The sequence below is a fragment of the Melitaea cinxia genome, chromosome Z, assembly GCF_905220565.1.
Source record: "Melitaea cinxia chromosome Z, ilMelCinx1.1, whole genome shotgun sequence".
Lineage (NCBI taxonomy): Eukaryota > Metazoa > Arthropoda > Insecta > Lepidoptera > Nymphalidae > Melitaea > Melitaea cinxia.
This window is the reverse complement of record NC_059424.1, coordinates 16949112-16957497: the sequence shown is the minus strand read 5'-3', so window position 1 is coordinate 16957497 and position 8386 is coordinate 16949112. Positions and strand designations below refer to the sequence as shown.

The 8386-nt window shown below is 31.0% G+C and overlaps 1 protein-coding gene across 1 annotated transcript; it reads right to left on the bottom strand.

Moving 5' to 3' along the window:
• Positions 1-1858: 1858 nt before the first annotated feature.
• On the bottom strand, positions 1859-3269 carry LOC123668874 (nuclear fragile X mental retardation-interacting protein 2-like). The gene is made up of 2 exons (XM_045602566.1): positions 3190-3269; positions 1859-2933 (listed from the first exon to the last, which is right to left on the bottom strand). The coding sequence occupies exons 1-2, from the start codon at positions 3267-3269 to the stop codon at positions 1859-1861; spliced, it is 1155 nt and encodes a 384-aa protein (XP_045458522.1).
• Positions 3270-8386: the final 5117 nt, after the last annotated feature.

Below are 8386 nucleotides of genomic sequence, written 5' to 3'. Positions count from 1 at the left end.
ACCAACATAATGTTTATGTTCTTTCTTGAGGCTCGAGTGATCAGTTGACAACTTTTTCGAATTTTCATCGCGGTCTAAAGCCGCGGTGCTTTTTTATATTGTATAATGGTTCAGACCATAAAAATGACTTAAAAAAATATATATTTTTGATTCATATTTACAAAGACTCGAAGAAATAAAATTAAGTATTTGGTATTTCATAATTATTAAATTAACTACTCGGAGTTTATTACGGTCTTAATAACTTTCACCATAGGAAATAATAATAAATATAATAATCATAGGCTCTAAAACACATAATATAAACCGTCACAAAAACAATATTTCCGTTAATATTTTTAATATTTTTTTTTTTCTATTAAGTTCATTATCGACATCCTTATATCTACACCTAATCACAGTCAATTCAAATGTACATACATATTTGTCTCTAAGCAATAAATATGTTTTTCCTACAAGAAATAAAAGACTATCGAAAGCGTAAACATCTCAAGAAATACATTACGCATACTAGGAAATGAAAGAAAAGAAAAAGAAACAATGAAAACAGAGATACACTTACACAGATAACTTGCACTTGCCGTTAAAATCAATGAGAACACACTTCCTTATAAAAATAGGAAATAATAAAAGTGCATTGCATAACGACTGAGTCTATTTTTGTTATTGTTACGCGGATATTGGTTTATTTTTCAGTTGCACAACTTGAAAGTGGAGCACGTCCGATTTGTTGCCTTTTTGGTTGTCTCGCTAACCGCTAGTGACATAATTACTATGAATTTTATATTCACTGCATTTAATTCGTGCGTACATTATACAAATATATTCACTTATTACCTATATTTTCATATAAATTGTTTCGTATTATAAATTTTTATTTAAAGTTGTTATTATCTCTGTAAAAAAAATATTAGGGTCGTTATTGTATTAATTAGGCATTTTAATTGAGATACTAAGGATTTTATTAAAATTATCTGTTCTAGAATACTTTTTTTAATATAATAAACTCTACGAGTAGTACTCTTCTCTCTCGCATTCGAATATGTGCGTACATTTAATATAATATTATATGTAGCATGAAATCGTGTTACAGGCGATCTTACGCCTTCTAAGCTTTTTTATATCTTTCCTTATTAATTTTAGCATTAGCCTGCACTTAAAAGTGGTTTAATGAAATAATAAGTAGTCATAATAAAATTTCGCAAAAACAAGTCAGGATTTTACGCAGTAAAATTAAAGATAATTAAAAAGTATTTTGTGACAAAATAAAATAATCAATTTTATGAGTGATAAAGCAATCATTTGTTTTAAAAAGGTATACTTATTATTTTTATACAACTAAATTCAATCGTACATATTAAACTCATATGTATTCACAACGTAAGCAAATAATAGACTTAATAGAAAAATAAAGATCACCAATTTTATATATTTGTTTATTTTAACAAAACAATGTAAAAAGATAACAAAAAACACTAACAAAAATTACAAAACTAAAACTAACAACAAAAACTAGGTTTATAAACTTATTATTATTATTAAAAAATCATATTTTATTGCGTGTGTTTTAAACAAGTGCAATTTTTAAAAACAAATTACCGATTAATTGATGGTATAAGTTAATTTTTTTCTTAATATCATGTATATGCAAATGCACTTATGATTAAGGATAAGTCCTTGATAAGCAGGTTATCAAGCAAGTTTTAAAACAGATGAAGGATTGTTGTAAACGTTTCGCACTCATAAATTAATAATTGAAGCAAAGTGTGAGACTATTACTAAAATTAATACCTATTAAATAAAAGCTATTTGGTATTGTTTTCAAACTTAATTACTTATGTTTTAGGCCTACTACAGCTTAGTAGACAAAACTTTCGACGCCTCCTGTTTTGATGGTTTGCTGTATACCAGCTTCCCTACTAAACGAAGTAGGTGAATCGTCGTTGAAACCTTCACCTTCAGGAGACAGATAAGCAGTGCTACTGACATCTCCTATTATTATATTATCGGGGTCATCAAAACCCGTAGCTCCACTTATATCATTGCCAACAAATTGAGATGGTTGAACACTTGGCAAAGCAGCACCGTGAGTTGGGATTGATGTGGCAAATGCTGCAGCTGATCCAGTAACACCTCCAATATTACCATATGAAGTCGGCTGTTCTATTTCTGCAAAAGGATCGTGACTGGGAACTTGAGCGGTACTTTGCTGGAATGTCGAGAATTGATCGTTTCCTGAAGTAGGTGCAGCGTTTCTTACATATCCATAAGTTGATGGATACGTTTGTGATAAAGAGTTAACCGCCGTGTATACATCATCATCGCCTTCGTCTTCTTCTTCTTTTACTTCGTAGCCATGAGAAGGTGTTTTTTCGAATCCCGATTGCGTTCCAGGTACCGCACCAGGTAAAGAGTCAAATATTTTAACCTGTTTAACTGTATGTACTACACCATGTAGGTGCGGTGAACTTGGGATATTTGGCACTGAAGGTACGAAGGAACCATAATCACTTGAATATGAAGGGCCAGTATTGTAGTTAAATTTAGGTGGTTCGTAATTTGTAATTGGTTGATCATAGCTTATTGATGGCGGATCGTAGCTAATAGAGGGTGAATCGTGATGCTTATGCTCATGGCCGTGGTGACCATGATGGCCGTGACTGTTATGACCATGATGTTTATGATGGCCATGATGTCCACTATGTCCACCATGTCCGTGGTGGCTAGAGTGACCCTTAGAAACCGAGTGTGTAGACGTTTTCTGATGATGGTAATGATGACCGTGAGGCTTGTGTGGCTTTGGTTGGTGATGATGATGATGATGATGGTGGTGATGTTCCTTTTTAGGCTTGTGATGATGATGATGAATAGTTATTACTTTTGTGTGGCGGTCATGGTGAATAAATTCTGGAATGTGCAACTTTACGTGATCACTGAAAAGAAAATATAAGTATGTAATAAATAAATATACCCATAATTTAAAAACAAAGTGCAGTAGAGTCGAAATATATTCAAATCCTAGTTACATTTCTTTAACACGTATATGGCATTAAATTTATCGCTTAAGCGGCATAAAATTATAATAATCTGGTCAAGATTACAACTAAATTGTTAATACATGCGCATAGCTTTACACAGGCCACATACATAAAAGTTTTAAAATAATTATTGTAATCTAGTGATACATACTGATGTTTTTTTCCGTGACCTCCCGCATCGCTGTCGACGAAAAAGACGAATAGTATCAAAGAATACTGAATTAAATCCATCTTCAATTCACTTCAGTTAACTTTTAATTTAACGCCTGTTATGAACTATGATGAAGGGGAACAATATTCACATTTTGTCAACTGCTCTATATTATATTTATATAAATCGGAAATATTTGTTATCGTAATCCACCACGAGATATCGAGCACTGCACCGTTCCACAGCGGCACTGGTATGAGCAGCAAAATATTGTGAGATGACCATTTATCTAATTTCACTTAAATAAACCCGCGATGTCAACAAAAAGACCACAATAGACTGTATCAGCTAAGTGGGCAAGTGTTCTCGATAGCTCCTTTCATTTTATTTCAACTCTTGCTCCTATCATATAGAGTTCAATTTACAATACATCTTGATTTATTTGAATTTAGCTTTTATGGGTACTACATGAAACTAATATTTTGCTACCATTCCAAAACATTCATTGAATGAGGCTACAGATTGAATGCCGTAACTTTATTGCATATTAAAATTATTGGGTTGAATTGTCCGCGTTATAACTATTACGGTACATTTACGGTACATGCTATAGGGCTATTGTTGATTTTTAACTATATGTTCAACTATCCATAAATATAATATATTTAAAATTGTCTTCGCGTTGATTGAATTAATATTTTTTAACAATCAAGCTCTAATAAATAAAACTGCTGATCCCTGTAATAATTTCAGATTATATGTGTATTTAGGACTCATTTTGTTTAAACTAATTTCAAATATTATTTGGCTTAACAATTTATTAAAGGCTTTTTAGCAATTTATTAACAAACCTTGCTCCTTCTGCTGAGCTTTTTTTTTTTTTTTTTAATTTCAATGGAACACCATCAAATTTTTTAAATTACCTTAATTATTGTATATCATTTTGATTGTATCATGCCCCTCCATTCTAGTACTTAACTTGACAATAATATGAGATTTTTTTTAATTCAGATTAAAAAGACAATACTATATAATAACTAATAAATACATTTTTGATACGTTTTAATTATCATTAAAAGTTCTTGATTTCGATACACTAGGTACAATTCTAAGGTAATATAAATTATAATAATTAACAACGTTATGAATTTATAGAAATAGAACTAATTTACATAGTAATTTAAAGAGAATAATGAGAGAGAGAATATATACGCGGTTGAATTAACAGAATACGAAACTTGTCATATACAATCAATACGAAGTCACCTTGTTTTTTGAGGCATCATATGTTTAACATTAACAGCACAGCACAACACTTGATAAAGGAATTCAAAGAAAAATAAGAGATAAAATAATAAATGCTAAGTAGCTATTTTCATGATTATATAATTGTAACGTGACACAGTTTCATGACAAAAGTATAGTTAAGTAACGCAATTTGGATATAAAAATATGCACTGTTAAATAACGCTTCATTATAGTACTTTTATTTTCTATAGTAAACCTTTTGCAATTGTATTGGTCAGAAATATAAATAGTACTTAGAGATAATAAAAAATATTATACGTACTTGGTATTAAAAAATCAAAGATTGAATTTAATTCAGTATGAAAAAAAAAAAGAATAAGAATATATTTATATAAAAATATATTTTTTTAGTAAATTAAATTTATATCATGAGAAAAGAAGAATTAAGTTTTAAGAAGAATTTCTTAATTTACTAACGATGTTACAGTGTTAGGTTAAAATACTTGAAGGTAATAAAAGTAGGTAGTACTTCTAAACAGATCTCAATATTTTGTGTTTTTATAAAATTATAGTTTAAGATCCGAACTAGACATGATTTTCACTCCCCTAACGGATAAAACATTTTTTATATCTACTTTAGTTAATAAAATTTGCAATAGGGTTGGCCGAAAAATTCCTGGTCAGGTCTATTATATTCACCGACCGCGATTCAAATCAGATTTTAGCAGACAACCGCAATAAAAGTGTTAAATTTGATGAAAGTTTTATTTATCTACTTGTATCTGTCAATCCAGTAGTTATGCTGCCCTATACCCAAAGGTTGTCTGGAAGAAATCGCTCTTTTAACGATAACACCGCCTGGGGTGCAAGAAAGAATATTATTACTAATATTATTATTCCAGTAAAATAAAAGAGAACCCAACAGTTGCATTTTATACAGGCTTCATACTGTCGATTGGTATTAAATTTATTTTTTAAAATTATAGGTGCATTTTTAATTACATTTTTTTTCGGTTTTGAGTTAACTATATCCCTATTCAACTTATTTTTAATATACTAAAATAAATATAAAATTATTTTCATTCCATAAACAGACGTGTGAAGTTTGTCCCTAGTTCGGATCTCCTACTATGACCGTTTTTAGTTGTCACTGATATTATGATATACTAGCTGCTGCCCGCGACGTCGTCTGTGTGAACACTATACACCACCAAAAATACCTACGATTATACATTTTAAAATAACATTCATTTACCCGTTTCTTCTTTACATTTCATATCTACAGAAAAATCTCATAGACGGCGCTGCTTTAAAATTGTCTTGTCTACTTATATTCATTTAATTATGTTTATCGGCTTAGTAACTTATATTGCGTAATTTTTATAGTGTGAAGCTAGCTTATATAGCATGGTTATTAACATAATAACAATAACATTCAAATATGCGTCGTTAGATTACACGTTGTTACAGAATGCGTTGAGGAAATAAAGGTTCACTGCTCGTTCCCGGTAGGTGATAGCATGATAATATGTAGACTATATGTTGACCCGACTTCTTAATAATATTCGTGCCAAATTTGAAGTAAATCTATGCGGTGCTTTTTGAGTTTATCCCGGACATATATACAGACAAACAGACAAAAATTCTAAAAACTATATTTTTGACTTCGGTATCGATAGTAGATCACACCCCAAGTATTCTTTTAAAAAAAATATTCAATGTACAGTTTTGACTTTCCTACCATTTTATTATATGTATAGATAGATGTACGATTGTACGTGCATCATAAGTACATAACCTATTACTTAGAATAGGATTTTATATCATTTATTAAACTTGAATTTTAAGGTTTTCATAATACTTTATAATATTTCGAAAATTATTACAACGAATTTATGGTAATAATGAACAAAAAAGATAGATTTATTTTGAAGAACAAATATAATTAACAGTTTTCCGTAAAGTAAATGTTTGTTTAAATACGAATACATTTGTCAAAGTTGTATTAGTACCTACGTAAGTATTATATTTGTTTGAAGTTTAGTTATTATTGTGAAAGCTATAGAAGATAAAGTATAATTACAAAAATGTAATAGTTTACTTCCTTGGACGTTATATTTGTGATAACTATAGACAGCGATCGCAAACCCATAAAAATCTGCCGTTTTTGCTTACTTACTTTGCATCTACATTTTCTTCGTCAATATTGCCGAACTATTAAAATCTGCGGGTTAACGAATATCAAAATTATATTATACTAGCTGTGTCCACAACTTGATCCGCGTGGAATTTAACAAAAACGTTATTGTTCAGTTGACAAAGTTATTACTTAAATAAATAAATTTCTAAAATAATAGCAGTCTAAGTTATTCCCTACTACATCAGCCAGCCAGTTAAAGTCTCGTCAAAAGCGGTCCAGCCGTTTCAGTGATTAGCCGGAACAAACAGACAGACAGACAGACTGACAATATAATAAAATACATATGTAAATGATGCTAATATATATGTAAATGATGTTATTTTAGTAAATGTACTATGTATATGCTTTTAGTAAAAAGCGATTATTTCAATATTACAAACAGACACTCCAATTTTATTTATTTGTATAGATAAAATTAGATTTTAAATTATGAACTTAGTTTGGTAACGTGACTGAACATTCGTCGATCAAAAGTTTGTCAAAGATTCTGTATATCCTCATCATATATTTGCAGAAACGCAGGTAAGCCACCTGAGAAACACTTAAATCTATCTTAGTGACTAACTTTCTAAGATCTTCATCACTGCGGAATAAACACATAGTACTAGCATAGCACGGGCATCCATAATTTAGAATAGCTTAAGATACTATTTAATATTGAATACAATCTACGATTTCAAATTGAAATTTTAAAGGATAATGATTTTGGGTCGTTCGTAGCTGGATTTACTGTAAATCTATTTCATTTAGTTCTTCATCTTGAGTTTTATTTCCAATTAAATTTATAATTTCCTCCTAGGATTTATTGGTATCCCTCTAGAACCAATTAAACCATTATAAATGTTTAATTAATCTATTCTTCATTCGTTTACTAGCTGTAATAGTGTTCGTTGTAAATAAAATAAAGTTCTAACAACCGTAGCCATTATTTATTAGTACGTGGTGTTCTTAATTTTAAATCCACTTTAAGCTATTTTATCAGGTTAGAGGGCTTTTTATAGCTTTTCTAAAAACATGCTTAAAAAAATAATATATATTTTAAGTAGATTACGTGACAAGCGTGTCAAAAATTCTCTTTATAATTAATTATATAGCAGATCAACCGCTCTGGTGTAGTGGTACGTGTACCACGCGTTTAAATGCCGACGGTTTTGCGGGATCGATTTCCGCTCCGCTTTCCAGATTGGATGTCTGTCCTTGTGGGTCTCTCCATCTTGCCTCAGAGAGCAGGTTAGGCCGTAGGTCCCGGTTTTTATTATAAATACCTGATAGCGAATGTTACTCAACAGACATCGAAACCAGTAAGGAAGAGAAAGAATGTTTGTATAAATACAAATATCCATCCCGTGTGGGAATCGAACCCGCAAACCGTCGTTGTTTTAGACGACTACCCGTACTACTAAACCAGAGAGGTTGTTTGTTTTGTGCGTTAACTAAACTTAATTCTTGACAGCTACAATTTTAATATTTTTCATATCAATTTCTGTTAGTGGAGACCGTGTTTTGGCAAACGAAGTGTGGGACGTCCTCCGGCCCGCTGGATCGACGATCTACATAAGATGCTGGTGTGGGCTGGATGAGGATTGCGGAAAACCGAGAGGCGCGAACTTGGGGAGGCCTATGTCCAACAGTGGACTGCAATAGGCTGAGCTGACTGACTGTCTGTAAATTTTTTTTGGCACTCAGCGTAATACTTATATTCGTCAACTTGCGGTAGAGTGGTGAAGTGCAATCAATCCTTTTTCATAA